This window comes from Chelmon rostratus, chromosome 17 (genome assembly GCF_017976325.1).
Source record: "Chelmon rostratus isolate fCheRos1 chromosome 17, fCheRos1.pri, whole genome shotgun sequence".
In the NCBI taxonomy this organism is placed as follows: domain Eukaryota; kingdom Metazoa; phylum Chordata; class Actinopteri; order Chaetodontiformes; family Chaetodontidae; genus Chelmon; species Chelmon rostratus.
Genome location: NC_055674.1, coordinates 8,247,016 through 8,271,414, shown reverse-complemented (window position 1 = coordinate 8,271,414; position 24,399 = coordinate 8,247,016). Strand labels below are relative to the sequence as shown.

The window sequence follows — 24,399 nt, the reverse complement described above, 5'->3', positions numbered from 1 at the left end:
CCACAGTTAATCTGTGCCCCATATATAGATCTACAGTATTACAATTACTGCAGTTTGTTGTAATATTGCAGCTACTAATTTTTAAAGAGACTCTGTGCGTGACAGAAATGTGCTTAAATTTGCATGAACTTATATTTGTTGTATTAACAATGAATCAAAAGACTGACAATGCTCCTAGCCCTGACAAACACCTCATGCTTAAAGCGTAAACACATGGCGGTTGAATAAACTCAGTTAGATAGTGGCAGGGGCCCATTTTTCAGGGCTGATTATTGGCATTACATTTCACTGGTGTCTCTAGAGAGAGCTAACAACAGGATGCCCATTTTACTGTCTTTCATATGGATGTCTATGTGTCACAGTGACTGGCAACAGGACACTCACTGGACTCAGGCAGACATGACAAGAAGGCTTAACATGCGGTTTACCCATAAAGATGATCAAAAAACAGGCTTTTTGAAGGCAGCAAGCAGTCAAAATAATCAGGCAAACCATAGGGGCTGAGACACAAAGACAGGAAATAACAGGTAAGCAGCAGCTCAAAGATATGTTGGCAACTTGCAAACAGGTTTCGGATGGGTAACAGGCACAAAGATAACACAGATTATCTGGCAAAGGAAACTTGAAATTCTGACTGAGCTGCAGTTAATTTAACTCAGCCAGGCAGGATGTTTGCTATCACGTTATTTAACTTTTGCATTCATGCCAAATCTCTCTCGCTTTCTTTACTTTTTCTGATTGTTGTAAACGACTGCATGCAGCTTTAATTATAGATTACATCTTAGTTATTACTAACATACACCTCCTCCTGTCATACAACTCATGAACTAAATTTACCTGCTTTATGACAAATTCAATTAAATATTTTATGATTAGATAGATTTTTTATGTTAGAATGTCACAATAGTTTTTACTGAGCAGATGTTGCTGTTCACTCCCAAACTATTTGGCGACAAATTAGTACCCTTACTCTGCTTCCCTGTCTACTCTGCAGACATCTCATGACCATACTTATTATACACAACACAGCGCTGTCTCCACTTCTAACAGTGGGAGATGTAGCTAAAATATTCATATGCAAATTAGCATATAATATCATCAGAGGACTTCTCCAGACTTTCTTGAGCAGCCAGTAACCTTCTTTGGAAGAGAAGTGGTGTCACATGATGACTGTTCACTCTATTCTCACTTTAATACTACATGTCTATTTGGGCTGACAGCATCCATTTGAAAATCACACTTTCACTCTTTAGCCAACTCCAAGATTCAAAGCAAAGCAACAATGAGCTGGTATAGATGGGAATACATGCAGCAGCACCTCTAGTTAAAAGCCTCTGATGGAATTCTCCTTTTGTTTGTAATCGATCGAGAGAGAAAAGCATCCACCGTGTAATTGTAGCCTCATTTGATCTCAAATAAACCATGCTGTCCTACACAAGGGAGAGAGCAGGGCGAGCATAAGCTGGAAACACCTTCATTACACCAAACACACACTCAAGCACACTTGCTTCCTTGGCCTGACTCTTGCATGCACACACAGTCCTGCACACTCCTTTTAAATTATATCGCCCTCCCTCTGTTGGTCTGTCTTTTTCTCCAATCTCACTCTGTGTCTTGTCTTCAATCATGCTCAGCAAACAACTATACACACCGGGTACACACACACACACACACACACACACGCACACACACACACACACACACACACACACACACACACACACACACACACACACACAGTCACTCTCCCTGCCTATCTTGGAATGAGCCTGGGATTGATTCTAGTCACACTAGAGTGGGGCGAAATGAGCAGTCACTCTGAATAGGCAAAGGCGTCAAATAATACAGATATGAACGTCAGAGGAATAATTGAAGAAAGTGTTTTATATGTAAAAGACAGAGGAGGATGGAGTGGAATTGAATCTCAGAGAAAATGAGGAGCGGGTTGTGTCCCAGGGGACTGACTCACAATGCCTCAGCCTTGTTTGAAGAAAATAGAGGATAATTAGAGTAGTCCGTGGCTTCCACAGGGCCCAACACCGCTCAGCCTCACTCTTCCTTTATCTGTCCTTCATTCACTCTCTCTCTCCATTCCTCTTTTATACCATCTCTCACTCAATTGTCAGTCTATGTTCACAAACCCCTCTGTCCCTGTTTTCTCTATGTCTCTTGCTTTTTCTTTGTTCTTTCTTTCATCCCATCCATTGCTTCTCTATTTGTACTCTCCATGCCTCGTTTTCTATCAGTCTCCCTCTTTCCCTGCCTCCCTCCATCCCGCAATCCCTCCCCCAGCAGGCGCAGAGCTACATCAGTGGAGTTGATCAGATATTCCAGGCACATATGGACAGCACTGACGGGCATAAATCATGAGTATTTTGAAGTGCCCATGCAGGGTTCTTCAGATTGCTTGTAGTGAGCAGGAAAAGCTCTGTGGAACCAGTGCATGAAATCCCTCTATTCTACCTCCAGTCTCATGCTAAATCTCTTTCTCTTTCTTTACAAAGTGTCAACCTCTACCTCTACAGAGTTTCCCACTCTCACCCCCTGTGCCTTTCATCCTGAGCCAACCCAATATGTGCTAATATTAATGCATCTTCTAAACTGTCCATGTTTTAGCAATGTGCACTCGCAGGCTGAGAGGTGACTGCTTTTCAAAGCAACTGCCACCAAACCACTCCGCGGGAAAGTTGTGAGCATCTCTGTGGTCTGATCCTCTCGTCTTATCCCTTGTTGTTCACATGCCATATTGGCTAGCTTGTCGGCATGACAACAATCATGTCTCTATGGCAACAGACTAGCCAGCAGCTAGATTTCTGCGTGTTTGGACATGTATTGCTGCTTAAAGCTTTCCACGGGTCCCTTGGTGGTAAGACGGCAGATGACAATTAATATTTACTTCTGAGCCAACAAGAGTTAAAGCGTGTTCCTCCTCCTCCCGCTCATACAATCCACCATCAGCACCAGAGTACCAGATACACACTAAATAGTCCTCAGATCCCTTGGCCTATAACATCACATTGAGTTACATTTTGAAAACAAAATAAGAAATAAAGCATCACAATAACTGCCAACTTTTTATTGCTCTGTTTTCCAATTCCAATCAGCTGTGAGTGTCATCATAAACTGAAATAACTTCTCACTAATATACAGCAAGTCAATATCGTACAGAGATGAAAATCATTCCAAAATCAATTGACGTGCTCTATAATCACAGAGGAGATTCCTGAAGCTTCCCATAAGCATTAGTCTCCCTGTGTGTGGCCACAAACCGACAGGCAGCACAAATAAATCTCCACGCTCTGCTCTGTCCTCTCTCTCCCTCTGCCTCTCTCCAGATGACTTGTCCTCTGTCTCTCTCTCTCTCGCTCCAAGTCCCTGGATATTGATTGGGACCCTACTGGAGTGAGCAGGGATAAGATAAATAAGTAGTCAGTGGCCATGAACAGCTCTCTCACTCACCCTAACATGAAGGGAAGGATAATCATCTGCCATACCTGAGAAAGTGGCCATGTATTTCTCAGGCCACTTTCATACAAATGACCTCTCCCATTACCTTTAGCCACAAGGGTCCTCAGTCTGAACCCCAAACATGCCTCCGAATACACTGTTTTCAGTGAGATTTTTCTTTTAGCTGAAAAGTGTTTTGGTACATTCCGTAGAACTTGTCAATTTTATTGAACAGCTTATAGTTCTTAAAATAAACCATCTGTAAAACATCTCATCATCAAAACGGAAAAAATTATGTACAGTTGCAAACATTACAGGTACTTAATGGAAGTCTGGTGCACGGTGCCCCTTCAACTGTGCCATTTAAGCAGGTGACTGCCTGTTTTCACTCTGCTCAGGATGATTATCTAAGCAGTGCACAGGGCATCAAGTTCTTCTACATGGACCATAACACACCATGTCACATCAATCAAGCCAGATTTCATTGAAATGCAATAAGGAACAAAACTGATTGATTGTCACACACCACTATGTAGAGCAACATGCCGCTATCTGCACACAAATACACTGCAGACAGGCATGCGTAAAGTCATCTGTAAACACAAACACACACAGTGGGGTAAATAACTGCCGGTATCTCTTGCAGCGTCAGGAGCAGTGGTGCGAGGCTTCCCCTCAGATTTTGAAAGCCCTATCTGTATCAGGAACAGCAAACCGAAAAAGCAATTTGCTTTGTCACACAGAGACATGCTTGACTACACTGAATAATTGCACTGCAGCTTTGGAAAGAGCTGTTTTCCTTTTATCTAATGAAGGTTTCATGGGAGGGAGCACCGTTGTGTGTGTTTTATGCGTGTGTGTATGTGCGTGCATATAGGTGTGATATGGAATATCTGTGCATTTGCAAGTCAACATATATAAGTGTGCAATTGAAAGATGAGCAGTTAAAGAGTAAAAAAGATTTTCATTGCTCTGTCTCTGTCTAATCCAGTCCTCCCAGTGTCTCTTTGCTGCTTGCCTTCTTTCCACACTGCTCCACTACAATATATTGATTCATCAAATCTGCATGTTGCCTCTCAGCTGTGTCCAGTTTCAGGTTTGAGGCAGTCCCCTGATTCAATAATGCAGAAGCAGACTGGAGAATAAAAGCCCCTGTGCCTGGCCTCAGACACTAACTCCTGAGAAGTGCTGAGTGCACACTCTGCTGCTTGCCGGTTCGGCCTGCCTCTGTGGGGCTTGGCAGAGCAGTGTGGAAGCTGGAGGGACAACTTCTGCCTCCTACCCCCACTTAACTAACAGCAGATAGGACTGAAAGAGGCCCCAGTGAGGATTTGGAGGGTGAACCTAAAGGTAAGCAGTTAAAGAAAAAGTGAGTCTCTCCTTTCCTTTCTTTCTGTATTATCGGTCACAGCAGTGTCCGGGGGGGAATCAGAAGCCAGTGTTTGATCATCAGGAGCACAGGAGGAGGACACGGAAATGAGAAAAGTTGGAAGGAAGACAAACGTAACGCAAAGAAATAAGAAAGCGCCTTCTCTGATGACTGCTTGTGTGTTCAGGAAAAGGTTTGTGAATTGCCGTAATGACTCTAAAGCATTTGTTCCAGTGCGGAACTGTAATTAAGCCATCAGCCACAGTTTGGAGTCTTTAACTTCATAATGAGGCTGAATGTGTGCAGTTCGTGCTCTGTGGATAAGCTGCTGTAATCGCTTCTATCTGCTTAATTATGTAAAACCATTCTTTTATCCTACTAGTGTCTCTTTATCTCTTCCTCTCTCCCTCTCGGTCTCTGTCACGGTCCTGTCTTTGGGACCATAACAGCAGAGAGACACGGTAGAAATTAGCACATGTGGTGGGACATATCAACCTGAGACATTCTGGGCATTGTCAGTCCAAATGGCTGCTGGGAGGTGAAGTGCAGCGAGACCTGGGTGCCAACAAAGAGCACTACATAAGGTGTGTTAGATGCAGCTGCTTTAGAAGAAGCAACAGAAGAATAAGCACAAAGCTCTCACCGCTCTTTTATTACCTTTCTCCATGCCCTCCTTAGCATTGGTCAGAGGGACATTACTGCTCGGATGGAGGCTTTGTAAGACATTTTCCTTTCTCCTCCCATTCAATTTCATTTAAGGTTCCAGGATAACAACCTCACTTGCACATGTTCCTTACAATATTATAGGACTGTTATTATCATTAGTGGTCCATCTCCAGTGTGACAGAAGTGAAAATGTGTGCTAAGTGCTGCAGGTTATTTCAATGGAAGTGAACACCATCTATCTCCACGTCTCTAATGGAGACAACATAGTTGTACTCTTTTTAGATAGACCTATATCAAAGCTTTCCTTCAACAGTACTTCATCAGTACACCGCTACATGCTGCACACACACAAACACATGTACTCCCCCACACATACACGCACTCTTGAGAGTGTGGCAGTGGAGAGTGAAATCTTGTGATGCTTGGGAACTTTACACCATAGACTGGCTGCAATGGGGGCGGGGGGGAGAAAATCAAAAGCCCTAAATGCATGAAAAAACATGAAGCTGCCACTGTTTCAATGGAGCAGAAAAAACAGTAGAGAAAAATGTCAACAACAAATAGCTGCTGGTTTCTATTGCCGCAGGCGACATGGACTTTGGTTCCCTCATGTTTCTTTCCTCCCGCATTATGCATCATCTTTTCATCCAATTAAACACAAATACAGGCTACAGAGTACAACTCAGGGAGCATCTTGGTTCTGCTTCTTCTGGGAGAAACAGACAGAAGAGGGACACAGAGGGGGAAGAATAAGTGGAGAAAGGGATGGTACAAAACAAAGCAATGGGCAGATGCGATTGTGTGTGTGTGCGTGCGTGTACTAGGTGGCTTCACTTGAAAGATGAACCTCTTGGCAGATCATCTCTATGTATCTGCCACTCTGTGTCTCCCCTCATTTCTTCATGTTGCTGGGAGTCTGTCTGGGGCAGCGCTTCGCCATTGTTTTGTTTTGATTCAGTGACACGAGCAGACTGCCGTGCAGTTCATCCAGATGATGATTGATGATGTTTGCTGAATTATGGCGAGGCGCAGACATGAAGCATGGCAGGGCCTCATTGCAGAAATCCCAACTGAACCTGAATTGTCCTTGCCCCGGTTGCCTTGGTTACGTGCAGGTAGTAAAGTGAGGCAGCCCAAGAGAGGGTGTGAAAAGCCATGTTTAATTCCATCTTCAGGCACCCATTGAGGATTTCACACCTTTCTATCTGGGCACTCAGGCGAGCATTGCTATGGCAACTGAGCACTCTTAACCTTCTGACCCAATGGCTGGTTGAGCTTCACCACCACTAACTTCTTCTGTACTACTCAAAAAAGTCCAAATGAAAACACATTAGTCTTTCCCTGATCTGTATAAAAGGACAGAGGAGATTTAGTGAGCTGTCTTTGTCTTAACACTTATCTGACAGGAAAAGCTTTTTAAAATGGACATTTTCGTTCCAAGAATAAAAGCTTTTGATGAATCCTGTCATGAATGGAGCTCCACGTTGATCATGTTCAACAAGATTTTGCCTGAAATCGAGGAATTCTGTATTTCTAAACTTCATGTGTAGATTCACCGTGACTTTCCATTAGTGGAGCAGAAAGAGAAACTCAGCAGGCCGGTGAGCGTGTGCTGTGGCAGTCCATTTGGCTGTACAAAGACAGTGCGCTTTTGGGACTGCTGAATGAGGTGTTTCATGCTGTTTACAGAGGTGTTGATTAGACATTCATTGGGAGGCATGACTGTCAAATATGAGTTGCATGCTGTTGTAATGTTTGCACAAAATTTTTGTGTTGGCTTCTGTATTATGTTTGCAGGAGTGTCAGGGTTAACACTTCTCCATCTGTGTATTTACTGACATGTTGATGTTGCAGTGAAGTGTGTTTGTGTGTGATAGACTGCCTGTGCTTGTATTAATCAGTGTGTATTAAATTCAAGCCAAAGACTGAGTGCTCCATCAGCTTAACATTATCCTGTGCGCCCGTTGTAATACCTAATGTAGACTCAACATTCTGGGTACTTTCAGGAAGCATATGGTTTTTCAGTCCTATTGCATAATAACTCAGCAGCGACAGCAGCAGTAACATTATGAAGATCAATAACAACCACACACTCTGTTATAGGACAGACTGCAATGTTTGCTAGATAGATAGAGTAACTCATGTTCTCCAGCTTCATAAAATCCAGTTAGAATGTCTGTGTGATGATCTTCAATCTAGTCACTCACTGGGCCTTTCTGCCTGTCTGACATTCACTATAACCATGAACAAAACACTAAGCACCTCCGCTTTACTGCAGTTGTTTCACACATTTTTTTCTTACATTCCACTTATTGGAAAGGAATCAATTCCTGGACATTGAAAGTCTATATAATGATGCAATGCAACAATGCAAGTCACATCTAAACAGCTGTGTTTTAATGCTGAAGAACCATAACTTTTGAGAGAGTGCCTGTAGGCAGTCAGAGACAAACAGTAAAGCATGCACATGCGCGCACGCACACACGCACACACACACACACACGCACACACAGAGACACACACAGAGACACACACAGAAGCACCGAGCTGCTGGTGGTTGTTAAATTTAGTCCTCAGGCCACTTCAAAATAGTAGATATGTTGTAGCATCGGCTCAAATATTTTAGCAACACACTCACACAGAGAAAGACAGAAAAATCACAGATTAAGTCACAAAGCAGGAGACATAAGTGCAGTCAAACAACCATATTTAAACAAGTAACATAAACACTGAGGGCACCCAAGAGATGATGAGGGTGAACGAGAGACTTCAGAGAGGCAGAAAAAGGTCCAGACTGGAAAAATGGAAAGACTGGTGATTTTAGTGCCACATCTGCTTAAACGGTGCAGTCATATTCAAGGTGGCAGGAACAGATAGATAGATAGATAGATAGATAGATTGATAGATAGATAGATTTAGAGAGATGAGAGAGAGAGAGAGAGAGAGAGGGGAGAGAGAGAGAGAAGGGGGAGAGATAGAGAGACAGAAAGCCTGGATGAGAGGACACACCCTGAAGGCCTATTTCCTCCTTCCTCTTGGCCTTCTTTGAATGACTCAGGGATAATAAAAAAAAACAAAAAAAGGAAAGTGCTGCATCTTTTACATGCTCTGCTTTATGCTTTGTTTGTATTACCGCAGAAACATTCACCCAGTTCCCTCAATGCCCTAGGTCTCCAAAGTCTAACAGGGGTTCAAGCTGGAAGAGAGCCACTGGGAAAAGGGAGGAGTCTGTCAGTACAGTGTATTTCCACAGCATGACCATTAAACACACTGGCCCTCTGACCCCATGCAATGATTCAACATCACTTTTACTCACCCTGGCAGCCTTGGGCTTCTTTATTTCTTCTCAGTCTCATGCTCTACTGTATGTATCTGAGCAGACGCACAATCCAGGATTGTACAGTAAAATACAATAAATGTAGTGAAAACAACAGCACAGAAAAGGTTTCTCCTGCTGGGAAAATATAGGGGTGTGCACCATGCCACTGAGGGCAGCAGCAGGGGTGGAGAAAGTCAACCCTCTGCTGAACCATACAAGGCCAGGGACACAAGCTCTTGCACTGCCTGATCTAAAATCCTCTCTGAATGTGTCATGAACTAATCCCACTGCTCGAGGTGTTAAAAGCCATGAAAAACTGGAGCCGGGCGGGTGGGGGTTCTCTAGGAAAATATTTTATTGAATTATACCAGCAAAATAAATATAGTATAGGTGACCTTTGAGGAAAAAAAGAAAATGATGAATGGTAAAAAATAATAAACCTTGTGTAGAAGCAACAGGAGCCCTCCGGTCCAGTATGTCCTAGTGTGTGATTTGTCACTGTCTATAAAGATAAACTCCAAAAACTTTCACCCTCCCACAGCTTTATAATAAGAGGTTTTATAGTATATTTTTCAAGAAAATGTGTTTATGTATCCAATTAGATCTGAGTACATAGAAACTCTAACTTGAGATACAGGCCGAGTAAAAACTGACTTGGATTTTTACAAATTCAGTGTTTAGAAACTGTACTTGTCTCCTATGTTAAACACAACCAGAATTCAGCTACTTTTAAACAACCCTAAAAACACTCCATTGAGTTCCATCTGTCACTTAATACACAAAGGATCTGCTCAGGCCATTTTCCCTCAAATTATGGCACATTCTGTCAGCTGTAGGGTGCTTAATCTCTTTGAATTTGTTACAAGCAAAATGGAGTGGGAGGGCTCAACACACTCCTCCCAGCAACAGTGTCTTTTTACGTTCTGTCTTTGTGCTTTCAGCTTTCTTGACTCTGGTCAGTCATTAAAGGGAGTTGAGAATTTTGCCTTTGAAAAATGTTTTTATAAGCTCAACTATTATTAAAGAATGAGGATAGAATGGGCAGCAGATGCTGTTATATTTTTCATACCCAATTCAGGATCACCAGAAGCTACAAACACAGCCTCTCCAAAAAAAAAAAAAAAAAAAAAAAAGGCAGTGGGAATTGCAGACACACACTATCCAATCTCTGTGCCACAATTCATGTCAGCACACAAATAAAGATGCAGAGGTATTGTGCACAACCGCTGACAACCTCGCCTGGCCTGGGACATACTTACGCCAAACCATCATTTAATTATCTCTTTTAGTTGATAACATCTATTATGATTATTATAATCTGGGCAAGAATAATCTTTTTCATTTCCCTAAACCCCAGAGAATCCCTCTATTTTGGCATCTTCTAATTGGATATGCGTCAATGGTGGATTGATGGTGTAAATGTAGATCTGACAGTCACTATCTCCATCTTTCACAATGCACACAGTTCATTCACAATTGGGATTATAAGAAGGAAGACGTGATCAATGTCAGCTAAATGTCAGATCTCTCTTGAGGTATCTGTCAATGTGGTGGACACTACCTATCATCTATCTATCTATCTATCTATCTATCTATCTATCTATCTATCTATCTTAGTTGTATCTTTAGTCACTGGAGCAGGAATACTGTCAGTGCAAGAAGGGCTCTCTCTCTCTCTCTCTCACACACACACACACACACACACACACACACACACACACACACAAACGCACACGCACGGCCAAGCTTGGCTGCGTCAAAGAGTGGTACTTCTTTGCCTGGGCTCCTTGCACATAGACGTGCTGCTCCTAGCGTCGGCACCTTGCAAGCACAGCAGTCACCTTCCAACCTCTGCGACTCTCCTCCGCTGTTCTCGCTCAGTCGCAGATATTTTGCAGGACGGAGGGGACCGCTGTCCGTCCTCTTCGCCCGATTACAGCATCTGAGGAATTCTCCACACTGGGAGATTGGAGCTTTTGCTTTCGCTACCCGCAAAAGAGTCCACTCCTCAGAAGACAGAGACGGGTTGCTTAACAGAGCCAGAGAGGGCTGCCGTGCGTCCTGGTGATGAGGTTGGTGGCGCACAGCCGACACAGCATTAAAGGAATCCCTCTGTATCTGAAGAAACCGCCCCAGTAAGGGACAAGAACGGGGGGGAGCTGCAGGAACTGGTGTCGGCTCGGACGCTATCATTTCGGCTAGGATGCATCTCTTCAGTGCTATGTTTCTACTTGTGATGTTAGCTGTCATGCCCTGTGAGGTAAGGACTCCGGCACAAACGCTTGCACGCTATTAATACGCATTGTTGAAAAGTTCCAGAAGCAGTGCTGACCGCCTGTGCATGAATTGTCAAATATGGGTAATTTAAGAACCAACGCATTGATCAGGGCTGTGTCACAGTTTAAGGGGAGGGAAATATAATCTTAAGTCTGTGCGAAGACTGTTTGCATGTGGCAGCATTAAACAGGAGAATTGCTGTGGTTCTGAGGGTGCGCAACCTGATGAGAAGCACTGAAGAGAAGGTAGAAAGTTGAGGGAAGATGTGACAATAAGCAGAGACGCAGTTGACGGTAAATCCGCCTGAACTCGGTTCTCTTGCCGGTAATTGAACTCTCACATTTGAAGACATAAATCTTGGTATGACATATAATGCAGAGCACAATGAGTGGAATAAATGCTGGTTGCACGATGAGGACGGCGTCTTAAAGGGGAAAGTAAAGCAGTGGAATTGATTTCTGGAAGCTCTGATGCAGTTGCTGCCCCGGAGGTCGTTGTTTACACACCTTTCTATCTACCTCTGCATCACTGACAGAGAGGTCCAGGGGCTCCCCGCGAAACACCATTGCGCTGATGAAGCTGAAGGAACCGAGCAACGAACGGCAACACCGACAGTTTGTTTACAAGATCTATGTGCGATTTGTGGCTGTGAATACAAGCCGTGCGTAATTAGTAATGTGTCAGACCAGCGCCAGCAAATGGTTGTAGATTCTGGAGATGTGTGATGCGTGTGTGAGTGTGTGGCGTGCTGTAGCGCATGACACTCTGGAAAAGACGTGTCCCTTTGGTAAAAATGACGAGCTTTGATGTGACAGTTGTAAATTGAAGTGAAGGTTGGTAAATTGTTTGACCCAGAAAAGCTTTCAGTGAAGGCTGGAGCTTTTGAACTTGTGGGGCTTCAGCTGGTCAGCACGCAGTGTTGTGCGTAACCCATGACAGCTTAGAAAGTGTAAGGTCTGCTGATAAAGTAGCTACAATCTGTCTGTTACTCGGGAGTGGAAAAGGGGCATGAATATTGGACGGCGCCTTTTCGCACCCTCAGCTCCATGAAGCCATGTATTCAGGACCACGAACAGCGCCGTGTCGCGCCTTCGGTTAAAAACAGCAGTCTGAGTCAATTTAGCACCACGGACAGCGCCTCCTCGCACGTTGGCGGTGAGTATCACCATTTGGCGGAGGCCACCAGACAGATCGCAGGGCCTCACAAAAACAACACTAAAAATAAAACATTTAATGGAGCTAAACAAATGGAACAGCAATTAATATATGAACAATCTATTTTATATGGACAGGATGTTAGAGATGAAAAACAACAGTGAGTGGGATCTCTATTGGGATCCTGTGGATTAAGACTTCCATGGGCCCCAGCTGTTTAATCTGTAAGGCCCCTGGATAATGCGGTTTGCTACAGTTAGTATATGTTTTGGAGTTGGTACACTTTACACAGAGCAAGGCCACTGCCTGTGATTACACACTGCCTGTCATTACATTTAATATATTCAAATGAGATGTGGCCCACTGTTGCTAATTCTCAGACTAAGATATAACTCGTGTTAAAATTAATGCTGTAACCTGGAGACGCAGTAAAGGCCATATGTTGCGTGCGTTAGTGTTTTATATGTCATGTCTACAGAGCAGGTGGACACTGCAGTTGACCTTTAACAGAAGTGGAAGCTACAGTGCTTTTTCAGCCTACAGGAGGGCCGCTGTTGAACAGGCAGTGCATACACCTGTGTGTCATGTTCAAAGCATAACACCTACAGCACGGATGGTACTAGAAGAAAAACAAACAGATATCATTTCGAGTGCTATAAAACAAGGTGCAGGGGGTTCCAGGCCTCTAATTTCAAGTGGAGCACGTCCCAAGCTACAGACTACCACATAATAAAACCATGAGGACGTGTTCATGCACCTCTTTAACCTTGTTCAAATTAAATTAGTTTTTACGTTTCCTGTTGCTTAATAACTAATTTAATGACAGTGGAATTTAGCTGACTGACTAAAACCTAATCTAATAACTGAGTCTAACGCCTCAGAAAGAAATTCTGAATTACACAACTTGTCTGTCCTGCAAACATTAACACAGCGCTATGGATGTTCTTTAATAAATGAAGAGAAATAAATGTCACTATGAAACACTGTGACACTGAAAATGTAGCTGATGACTTACTATCATATCTCTACTGCATCTTCAGTGGGTTCATACTGTAATTGGCCTTGGGGGACAATTTGTTATAAGTGTTTACATTAAATATTTAAAAGTCTGAAGGAAAATATGACGCCACCCGCCTCCCTGAGATTGCACGGCAACATAAAGAATTGATGACTTTTTGCGTATCTACTGCAATGAGGCTAACACTCACACCAGTGGAGTTGAGATATCCACATATTTTCACTCACAGTCTAAGCACAGGCCTGTTTGAAATATTTAGAGGGCTGTAATGAGACAGATGCACGTGTTCGTTCACTGCATGTGTTTGTTAAGTACCCATAAAGCTCAGGGGTCCCTAGTGTTACTGATACAGATGGGCACCTGCTTGACCTTGGCACAGATGTACGCTGCTACGGTGTGCAGATCAAGCTATGCATGACAGGATAAAGTGACACAAACACGTATGCGAGCATGCGTGCGTGCGTGCATGCATGCTCGCCCGTGTGTGTGTACGTGTGGGTGTGTGCATGTGTGTGTGTGCATTTGTAAGTAATGTATGTACTACACACCCATAGACAGTATAGTATATTGCACCTGTATTGTACTTGGCTTCCTCTTTAACAGGGCAGTCATATTGCCTCAGCTCTAAGCAAACGTAATTTCAAAAAGTGACTTTTTCAAAATGGTTCACAATATCTAGAATATAATGGCTAATTTTTAATTTGCTTAATTAACTGTTATCCTAAAGACATTCATTCTACAAGGTGCCAACCTGCTGTACCATCTCTATGCAATGAGATGCATATGATCAGTGGGGAGTTAGAACCAATATGGCAAAATGTGGATTAGAACATTTTCTACTGTGAAATTCAGTATCTTTTTCATTACTCTGGTTAATATTAATAGCTTAATATTGATCGCTCAGGATGTAAATTTAGTGCAACAGCAGAAATTCTCATGCACAGTGTAGTTTATCTTTGAAATAGAAGATGCTCTGTTTGCTATATGTACTATTTGGACTTACTGTGGTGAATTAAATGTCATGTGAACTACAAAATGATCAGATTTCTTTTGTGTGCTAAACACAGACAAACAAGGAGCACAAGAAAATTCAGTGTCAGTGGATTTTTATCACAAATGAGGTAACTTTGAATCGGGTTGGTGACAGTTGCCCTGAATCTTCATGAATAAATATAACTTCTTTGCTGAAAACAAAGACTTTGAATAATATCAGGTACGTGTTTGCTGATCACAAATATGACAGTTCCATGAGTATCCCTGTCTAGCCATCAAACTGATTTAAAAAGCTTGCTGGAGCCTGACTGAGGAGAAAGGTAATATTGTTCAAGGGGACAAAAGATTTCATTGTTTCGTTTTCGGCAGCTGTTCAATTTCTGCTTAAGTTGTCGAGAATATGGATTGTTTCATGTACTTGAAAGATTCACATTCAGGTTTGGAGGCAAACATTTTTTGTTGGGGTCCCACTGGAGCAGGAGAGTGCGAGGGGAATACAGTTATTGGTTTAAGATGTCTGGCCTCGAAGACTCCCAACGCAAGCATGGTTGAGAGTGATGGAGAGTGAAATGAACGCTTGCTTTGGTGTTTTTCTGTTCAAACACCAAGTGCAGTGATGGGAAAAACCTAATTGCTTGCCATTCTCAAAGAGGGAGACAGAAGCTTGTGTAAGCAATTGGCTAGATTTTTCAGTAATTTACTTGATCCTTTCTCTCACCAGGGATCACGATAAACAATCAGTTAGAACAGGCTACCATTTAGGACCTTGTTAAGTTCTGTTTCCTCATTCTAGATTGGTGTGATGATTGCGCCAGAAACTCTCCCAGCCGGAGTCGATTTATAGCTAAAAGACAAGTCCTGTAAAGGAACGAGCACTTGTAAATCATGTTGCTGTTTAAAACATCATTTGGCACAATTTAGTTTATTTACATTGAGCTAATTATACAGTACTTTAGTGCTGTAATATAAGTGTCACTGAATTCAGATGGTTTTATTGGCACAAATGAAACAAGCTATGATAATGCCATACTAAGAAGACTCTATTAACTTTATGGCAGTATTATTAACAACATATATTCGGTCTGACACAAAACAAAAGAAGGCAAAGGGATGCAAAGCAATTAGCTGACCTAATGCTAACGCTATCTGCAGTGTCTCTACATGTGAGGACAACAAGGACAGACCTCAGCTCAATCAGAGTCAGGCAGGACAAACAGCTGGGGCTGGCTAATGTCCAATCGAGACAGCTTTAAACAGTCCACAGACCTGGCAGTGACCCTCTGGCCAAAAATCTCTTTTCCTGGTGCCAGTCCAATGAGAGCAAAGCAGCACGATCACAATAAAAGCCCTCCCCCAGACATGAGTATAATGGAGTCACTTGTGGTAAATGTCTGTCCCTGTCCCCACGCCAAAAGCATATTACCCAGCAGTCTTACCAAAACATTGAAGCTTGTCAAGCCTTGTAAAAAATACTTTGCAAAAAAAAAATTCCCTCTTCCCCTATTATCAGTGAACATACCTGTGAAAGGCTTTCATAAATATTGAGGAAAAAGTCCGTACACCTGGATGACAGTCAAATAGGAGCAAAGATGTGAGTCTACATTTCCCAAGAGGAAGGACACTGTGGTAGCAGGCTGGACAGAGTGTGCTCTGCCAAGCAGCAGCCTAACCTCCACACAGAGAATTAAAGCAATGAAAAGCTGCAGGAGCAGGGGTGTAAATCTGCCAGTGAGATACAAAGACACACACTGAACTGTTAAAATCACCTTGCTATGCTACAACAGGTCCACTGCTTGTCTGAATGACTAACACGGCCACACCAGCCCAGGGAAGGGCAAGCTGCAGCACACAGACACAACTTTAAATCTAATATGACACCATTACACGTTTTGCATGTGGTTCACATGGCATTAATTTTCTCATGTAGCAATGTGAAGTAGACTAGTATACCTATAATAATACGAGCCACATTTTCCCGATAAATGTCAATAATATTTAAGCGTCTGTGTGTTTCTTGCTGTGTAAAATAAGATAACCCACATGACCTAATTTCTCTGTTGCCTGTCAGTCACTAACAATCATGTCTAGCACTATGTGGGCGAGTCCACCTTCATGCACTCCCCATTAATATACAGAGGTGCTGCTTCACAATCAGCCACAGATAATGAGGTTGCATTATGCTTGATTCGGGGCTGCTTGAAGAGATTGAATAGTATGTGCTTGTGTCATGACTGATTAGGGCAGAGCTCGAATCAGTGCACAATGATGATACGACATTGTGTGAGTCAGAATCGTACCGCTGTAAAGAGATCTGTTTCATAAAAGAGACAGGACTTGAGAAAGGGGTCCGGAGCACAGAGAGCTATTGAGCCTTTGTGCTGTCCACTGTTCACTCTCTCATCTTAATGTTTGATGTGCTTTCATGTAGCCTTCTGCTTCATCATCGGAGCCGAGTCTGTGCATGTGTGCATGTGTTTTTAGAAACAAACAATCTGTACACACAGTGACATTGTGGGGACTCACCTCCCATCTTAGAACACAAATCTGGTCTTTCAAAGGTCAACCATTTTTTTTTTTGGGATAAGACTTTATTTTAAGGTTAAGGTTCACTGGTTTGAAGTTTACTTTAAAGTGTGAAACAAACAAAGTGCGTCTCTGTGTGGTAGATTAAGGAAGGGCTGGTTAACATGTGTGGGGTTTTTTTGGACAGGGAGGTCTGTGTGCCTGTGTGAGTGGTTTGGTTTTTGATGACGACTTACCTGTTTCTGGGTCAGTTTTCTAAATGCGGTTCTAAATGACTCACAGAGGGGTGATATTACCGTGTGATGATGGCAGTGAGCTTTTTTGCGGTGCGGACCAGGGTGAAATGGGTGACTGATTTTACTGCCTTGGATGAGGCACGAAGGCAGGCATCGGTCTGTGTGGTAATTGGTTAACAGATGGACTGCCAGGTAGAGAAGCATGCGAGGTCACTGGCCTGACTGTCAGACTAACACTGTGTCCCTGTCATGGTCGGACCCTGAGGTAGAGACACTGTGTCAGCATGGTCTTACCTTTCCAACTGGAGTGCCCTTTGATGCATGTGTACATACACAAACACGCATGACCTCTCTGACACAAAACTGTGATCTTAACTCCACGCAGCATATTAAAAAAACAAACAAAACAACAACTGCAGGCCATAATACTGTATATGATGTATTCATTGGTATTCTATTGATTTTCATATCAGCATTTTAGACTAAATGTCACAATGCCCCTAAATCCCCACTGACTGACGTCTTTTGTTGCAACAATGGGATTTTAAGTATTTTGCACACACTGCAAAGAGTGAGGGATGCTCTGGCTTAAAACTGGGATTGTCAAAGTCAGGTAGGAAAGTGTGGTAACCTTGGTATTTTGTTCATGTTTTAAATGACCACTTACTCATTCAGAGCCACAGACTGACCACTACTTATGCTCCAGGGTTGTATGGACTCTGAACGACCTCTGATGCTGTTTTCTGTCTTGTTGAAAACCCAGCGGCCTGCTGGCCTAAAATGACCATTAGCAATCCCATGGACTGAGCTGGCTGACTCTAGGGCAGCTCATAATCGTCATTAGAAAGGTCTTTGAGGTCTTTTGGGACTGAGGACTAAATACAGTTGTTAGAGCTTTCTCATTTATACAGACATGGTTAACCTGGCAGCTAACCAGCAGCCAGCTGTACACTCAGGGACTGATTACTTTTTTATACATGCAGGATGAAGGAAAAGTAGATTTACATGTGTCCCCGGAGCCCTGTGGTGTCCCTTTTTGACCCTAATTCTCTCTTCCAGACAATTTCACAATGACTGACTGATGCAAAAATAATTTCCCAAAATATTAAGTGCGCTCACATGACGTATAGGATGTCATTTGTATGCTCGCTGTCAACGGTGTATGGAAGGATCAGCTTGACTGGTGGGATGAATATCATCCCTATATCGCATTCCCTCTCCCACTTTCTCTCTTTCCTTCTGTGTGAGTGTGCTGGAGGGTGCAGGACTCCCAGAGGTTTATGTCTGTGACTCTAAGCAAGAGTGACATTTCTCTGACAACACCCAGAACAGGCACACACACGCACGCGCATGCACACACTCTCCTTCGCACACACAATTTCTTTGTCTCCCTCTCTCCCTCCCCTTTGCTCTCTAGTTCACAAACATGTCAGCCATGGGATCCACAACAGACAAAGAGCCAAACGACGCATTGAATCGATATCCACAAACATGGCTGTAGTGTGAGTGACAGATGCCAATTAGAGCACAGACGTGCTTGGTCATCTGGTCAGTGCTGCCACCACCAATAAGGGTAACAACGCATGTTACCCTAGTAACTGCCACCATGGGACTCAGCCAATGATTTTTTTTTTTTTTTTAGTCCATGTGCTCTTTTTTGCATTGCAGTAGGCACCTCCTGACCAGTTTTCTGTACGACCTTGCTTTCCCCTGCTCGATGAATCTTTTATGAGCCTGGCAATGTGGGTTTCTGTGTAGAAGATTGGAATATAAATATGGCTGTTGCGCCTAGAGCTCCTCTTCCCGCTCTGATACAAAAGCTTTCATAAGACTGAGCAGATTGGGCAAGCTGCTACTTGAACGGTGCTCTTCACATCTCTTCGCTTTTATCGGAGGACACATATCCCATATCAGAGAGTGTAACGCAGTCTCAAACGTCGGACAGATTCTGCCTCCACCTGCTTGATCACATGGCTGGACAGCATGCCACTCTCCCAGGAAATCTTGTTCCCTTTAAAAAGGTTTGGTTTTCATGTCAGATTCTTAGTCAGAGATTTTACACAGCGCAGTTGTCCCTTCGAAAAGCCCCAGTTAATTGCAGCTTTCTCACATTCACGTTATGGAGTTTAGAGTTCTTGCAGCATCTGACACTGAATGAGAGGGTAAAAAAGTAAATCTTGGTTGAAGCCTTTAGACTGTACTACGCCTTTTTCTCTTTTTCTACCTCGCCTCCCCCTCCTCCTATTTCACATGATCGTTGCTACCTCTATTCCAGAGTATCTTCTCCTCGCCGCCATGTGTGAGTGTGACAGCATTGCCTCCCATGTTGAAAGCTAACTCAATTGCGGGGCTTTCATTTTGGGGAACGAAGGATGAGAGCGATGTGGCGCGTCAGAAACGGGTGGCAAGAGGAACCATTTAATCGATGTGTTTTCCGCGTGGCACTGTCACAGCCACTCAGTAGGGCCATTGATGAGGGAGGCTCTCTCTGACTGCGCCAAGGCTTAAAGGCTCCAGTCAGGGAGGCGTGGGAGCCCAGCAGCTACCAGACACTGCTGCATATCAAGCAGGCTGGCAGGGCTGCTCTCTGCAGCCCCTCGGTGAGCAGGAAAGAGAGGTCCTTTGTTAGAGATACACTACATGTAGGAGAGGGGAGATAACAAGATGCTCCAGTAGAAGGAACAGCAGCTTACATTACATTATGTTGCCTGGTTCTAAACCCCTGGGATTTTTCCAAGTCTACAAAACACACAGACACCATAGCGTGCAACACTGGATGTGAATGCCACATCGTATATATATATCGTATATACATATTTTGCTGACTGGGAACTAAGTATGTATCATGTTAAAGAAAAAGTAAAATGGAATTACATCTCCAGCATTGATGACATTTACTGAAAGAAATTTGATCTAGCTTTGATGGATTACACAAAATTGGAGGGAAATGATGTAACACGCTGACTTTTTCATTAATTTTTCATAGATCAGAAGGCTCGGATTTAGATAAGCGTATTAGTGGAGAGGAACTTTTCTTAAAATGAGCCCCGTGTATTCAGCAGTACCATGAATCCATTGCTCATTAGATCCGTTTGATTATTTGGAGCATAAGAACAAACAAACAAAACATGCTTTTGGATCAATGGCCTTGAGCGTGCCCTGAAGTTCTCAGTCTAACACTTATTCGCTTTCTCTTTCCAATAATCTGCAGCCTCACACACAAAAACAGCCTGTACAAAGAACAAAATGTATTTCTACTATCTTCTACTACAGAAAGCATCAATTTGCCCCTTCAGTCACCAAGTAATACGCTTGGCACTGGGTGTGCATATGTGCATCAAAATGATGTTAAACCTCTTGTATTATTGAAAAGGTTTCAGTATGTGTGCATTGCAAATAAACACCTCACACACACACACGCTGAAGACAGATGCCGTGAACTTAAGATGCTGTAGTGATCAGGGTTGGTGGGCAGTGTCAGAGTACAAAGTTGGAGGATGTGGTCTGGGTTTGAATTAGTGCCCAGTGGAGTAGCTGAGCAGCATGGCTTGGATGTGAGTGAGAGTGAAAGAGAGAAAGAGGAAAAGACATAGTGGAGTGGAAATGAAAATTGGAGATTGCGGGCAGGAGAAATAGACAGAGAGAGTGCCTTCCGACTGTGCCTGCCGACTGTGCCTGCAGGGTTATTATCTCTCCCATCCAAACCAAAAGGAGAATAATAATTAGAGGCCTATCGCTCCGTCACCATGATTTTATTCCCCTCACTGGCACTGACACTCCTTGCAGATTGTCCTTAATTAGCTCCACATTGCTTAATCAATACGGCCGTGACCATGACAAAACAATGGCATGTGCATCCTGTCGCTCTGGCAAGAGAGAGGCCGGAAGCATCAGGAAGAAAGGATAAAGTCTTGACAGACAAGATGAGAGAAGAAAATGATCTAGAATGGCATTTCCGTGGGAGGGGGGAAAAGAAACGTCATGCTCTGATAAAAACCTGCTCTCATGATGATTAGAGTCTGTACTTGCTTATCTACTATACTGAGTTTGTGTGCATGCGGATGTGTAGCTACAGTATATGTGTCTGCATCACTCTGCATGACAGGGTGAGAAAAGGAGGCAGGTTTAAGACTCAGCTCGGCTGTATATAATGCATCTATGATAGTCCTATCATGCCAGACCATGCTATAGTATTGGATCTAATGCAGTAATTCTCGTTATATTTTTGAGCAGCAGAGCTGAGTGCTTCTGCCACACTAATGGTGATGTGATGAATAGGTATTCAGGAGAGGTCTCTCTCTTTAAGCCTTAGTGCCTCAGGCTACCGGCCCTCTCAGGCCCAGCTCTCATCTCTTACTCCTCTCAGTGAAAGTAACAGCATGCAGTGAGCTGGTGCAGGGATCTTCAGAGAAGAGTACTTCTCACTTGTCAGGCATATTTTTCTACTTGGTATGTTCTGGATCGATATCTGCAGCTGCCGTGCCTAAATCTGTGTTGATCTTACCCAAACAGCCCTAAACAACTCTATTAAATGGGAACAGTGAGACTCAGCTCAAACTGATTTGTACCTGTGCATAATATTAGATACCATAGGATGAATTTACACCGTGAAACAAGTGTGTGGGTACGATGCAGGAAAGTGCCAATAAATGGAGAACATCAAGAGGAAATTAAAAAATTGTCAGATTATTACTGCAAGGGACAAGGGTGTAGAGCCTCCTTACACATAAGCCGTTGCTTTTCAGATTGACATAAACACACAGTTCTTGTACAGAGGTGGGCCCTTGCATTGGTGTCATTAAACATTTTAAATTAGTGATTTAATCTGTGGGTGTCAGAAAGGTTTACATTCTCAATATCATTATTAAAGGATATTTCTGTCATTCTAATCTCCAATGCTTTGAGGTAGGATCTTATTTTGGATGCGTTCTTGTCCATTTTACCCGAGGCAATCAGGCAATAGTCAACAATGATACGTCCCAGGAGGAATGAGCAATGTGGAGCCGCAGACTGCCATGTCTTAAAGATAGAAAATGAAAATATTTATGTTAATGATTGGGAAAGGAAGCGTGTCCTTAAGGGGAAAATCACCTCCCATTCCCTCTTTGTGCTGCATGGAATATTAATGTAAGGGATGGCCTTTCTGATATCATGTCTCCCAGGCTGCACTCACAAATATCATCATTAAGCACCGTAGATCTGCGCCGTGCTCAGAGTGAAGAGTGTGCCGCTCAACATCCTGCATCAACTGGAATCTTGCAGACAAAGAAGCAGACATCCTGTTTATATAAAAATCCACACAGCAACCGTTTGTCTGTGTATAACCCACACATAAACTCACATATTCCCAAGCATACACACATCTCACCGTGGAATACACATTTTGAGGGAAGAGCTGAATTCAGATAGTAATGCAGGACATGTCACTACATTGCCTTGTACCTGCTGAATATTGCATCTAATGCTGAGAGAGGCAGCCTGACGATCCAGTGCAACCCCCTGTGGTGAAGCACCAGGCTCTATGGCCACGCTTCACCATTACGGCCTACCTCTCCTTCTTCCTCCCACCAGCATCTTCCCACTCACAATACTTCTCATCTCACACTCGGCTAACTGCACAGAATATTACCCCTTAATAACATTCAGTGTACATCCCTCTCGTTTTTGCTCTGTATGCTCGTTTTCTCCCGTTTGTTGATATTTTCCTATCTGTTTATTTGTTTAATCACTGAGCGGATCAGTGGCTCCTCATTTTGACAGTTCAACCGAGATTTTGCAGATTGTGTGGCTGGGACCATCGGCAAGGTATTGAGGGAAGGTACAAGTAACACGGGCTAACACAAGACTGTTTATTTAGGCTAATAATTCCTTCTACTCTTTCCACCAGCAAGGCAAAACTCCATTAAAGCACACAGTGACAAGCTAATTTGTTTATCTACAAGTTTCTCCTAACCATTTTTGCCCATAACTCCATGTGGCTGTAAATGTAATATTCAGTTAGGGGCTGTTTTGGGATTTCTCTCCACTGCACACTGTGCCTGTGCTGTACTAATAATGTGTCCCTAATTAAATGTTACAGCTTCTCTGAGCATTAATGACCTGAAGACAGAGGAGACCAATGGAGGATTCAGTGTGAGCTCTGACAAAGAAGCTGGACAGAAGACTGCAGGCTGGTTCTGTCATTTCATTGCGAATATACAGTTATAGCTGATGGGTTCTGCTCATTGTTTGCCCCTGACCATGTCAATGTTTTTTTTTTTTTTTTTACAATTGGCTGCTGCAAACTCTCAGTCAACCAGATTGTAATTGGCAGGACCTCACCACTTCTCTCTGGTCCTGTTAGTTTCGCTGTTGCCGACGTGGCAGAAAACAGACAAGATGTAAATTCATCACCTCAGGGAGTTTCAAATGCATCACCATCCTTTTCTCTCTTTTTCAGTTTCTCTCGCTGTCTCTCCCTCTCTCTACATCACAGTCTCTTCTCGAACCTTTTTGTCTATCTCTTGTGTTATTCTTATTTTCCCCTTCTGAAACCTGCCACAGTGATCAGCTAATCATGGTGATACTTTGACTCTGTGACTGCGTGATATTTGCAAACAATCACTCAGACAGAGAGCAGATGAGAAAACGCAGGTACTTTGTCCACTGGTTGCCTCTTTAGTCTAACAATCTAACAAGACACTAGGTGCATGGCATCTAAGATTGGCTCTCAGCTCTTCTGCAGATCAAGATGAATACGTCAATGATGAAACAAAGCACTTTGCCAGAACAGTAATAAGACCATGGAATGGCACTTCAGCAGGGCATATTCAAAAATGCTCTCAGCAGCAAAAGTAATATCCTTCATCGAGGCCTAATATAGATTTGTAATATTAGCATGGCAAAATATATTGGGTTTTTACCAGTTGTGCTATCTAAAACTGAGCTGCTATGAAAGCTGCTAAAATATGTGTTTGCCAGCATTCAGCCGTAGACGAGTTACCATCTGGATGAAAAAACTCAATTATTGTGGGTGATAGTGAGAAGGCCAGCACCACAAGTTCAGTGATGGGCGTTTTGAAGAGGCGAATGACCATGGGGGGCAGTCTCAATTAGCCGGCTTTCTTTGAGCCTCAGCTACCTTTCTGCTGGGCTGAAGGCTCCCAATTTACTGTCAGTAATTACTCCATTTACAGGAATAGATTTCCCTACGCAACAGAGAGAATGTTTGATTAGCTGGGTGGGAGGAAAGGTCAGGATGTGGCAGTGGCTTTCTGCTGTCAGATCCAGAAAAGGGTGAGTTTTGTGGGACATTGGTAATCAGGTCATGGAGCCAGGAAATGATCATAGTAATTGTGTGTGTGACTGCCTGTCCGTATGCATGTGTGTATGTGTGAGTGCCTCTGTGTGTCTGTGT

The 24,399-nt window shown here is 43.2% G+C and overlaps 1 protein-coding gene across 1 annotated transcript in view; it reads left to right on the top strand.

Moving 5' to 3' along the window:
- The first annotated feature begins 10,716 nt into the window (after window positions 1-10,716).
- olfm2a (olfactomedin 2a) overlaps window positions 10,717-24,399 on the top strand; it is a 42,604-nt gene continuing 28,921 nt past the window's right edge. The window contains exon 1 of the mRNA XM_041957102.1: window positions 10,717-11,061. Coding sequence (XP_041813036.1) covers window positions 11,005-11,061 — 57 coding nt within the window. The 5' untranslated portion in view covers window positions 10,717-11,004. The remainder of the gene's footprint in view (window positions 11,062-24,399) is intronic.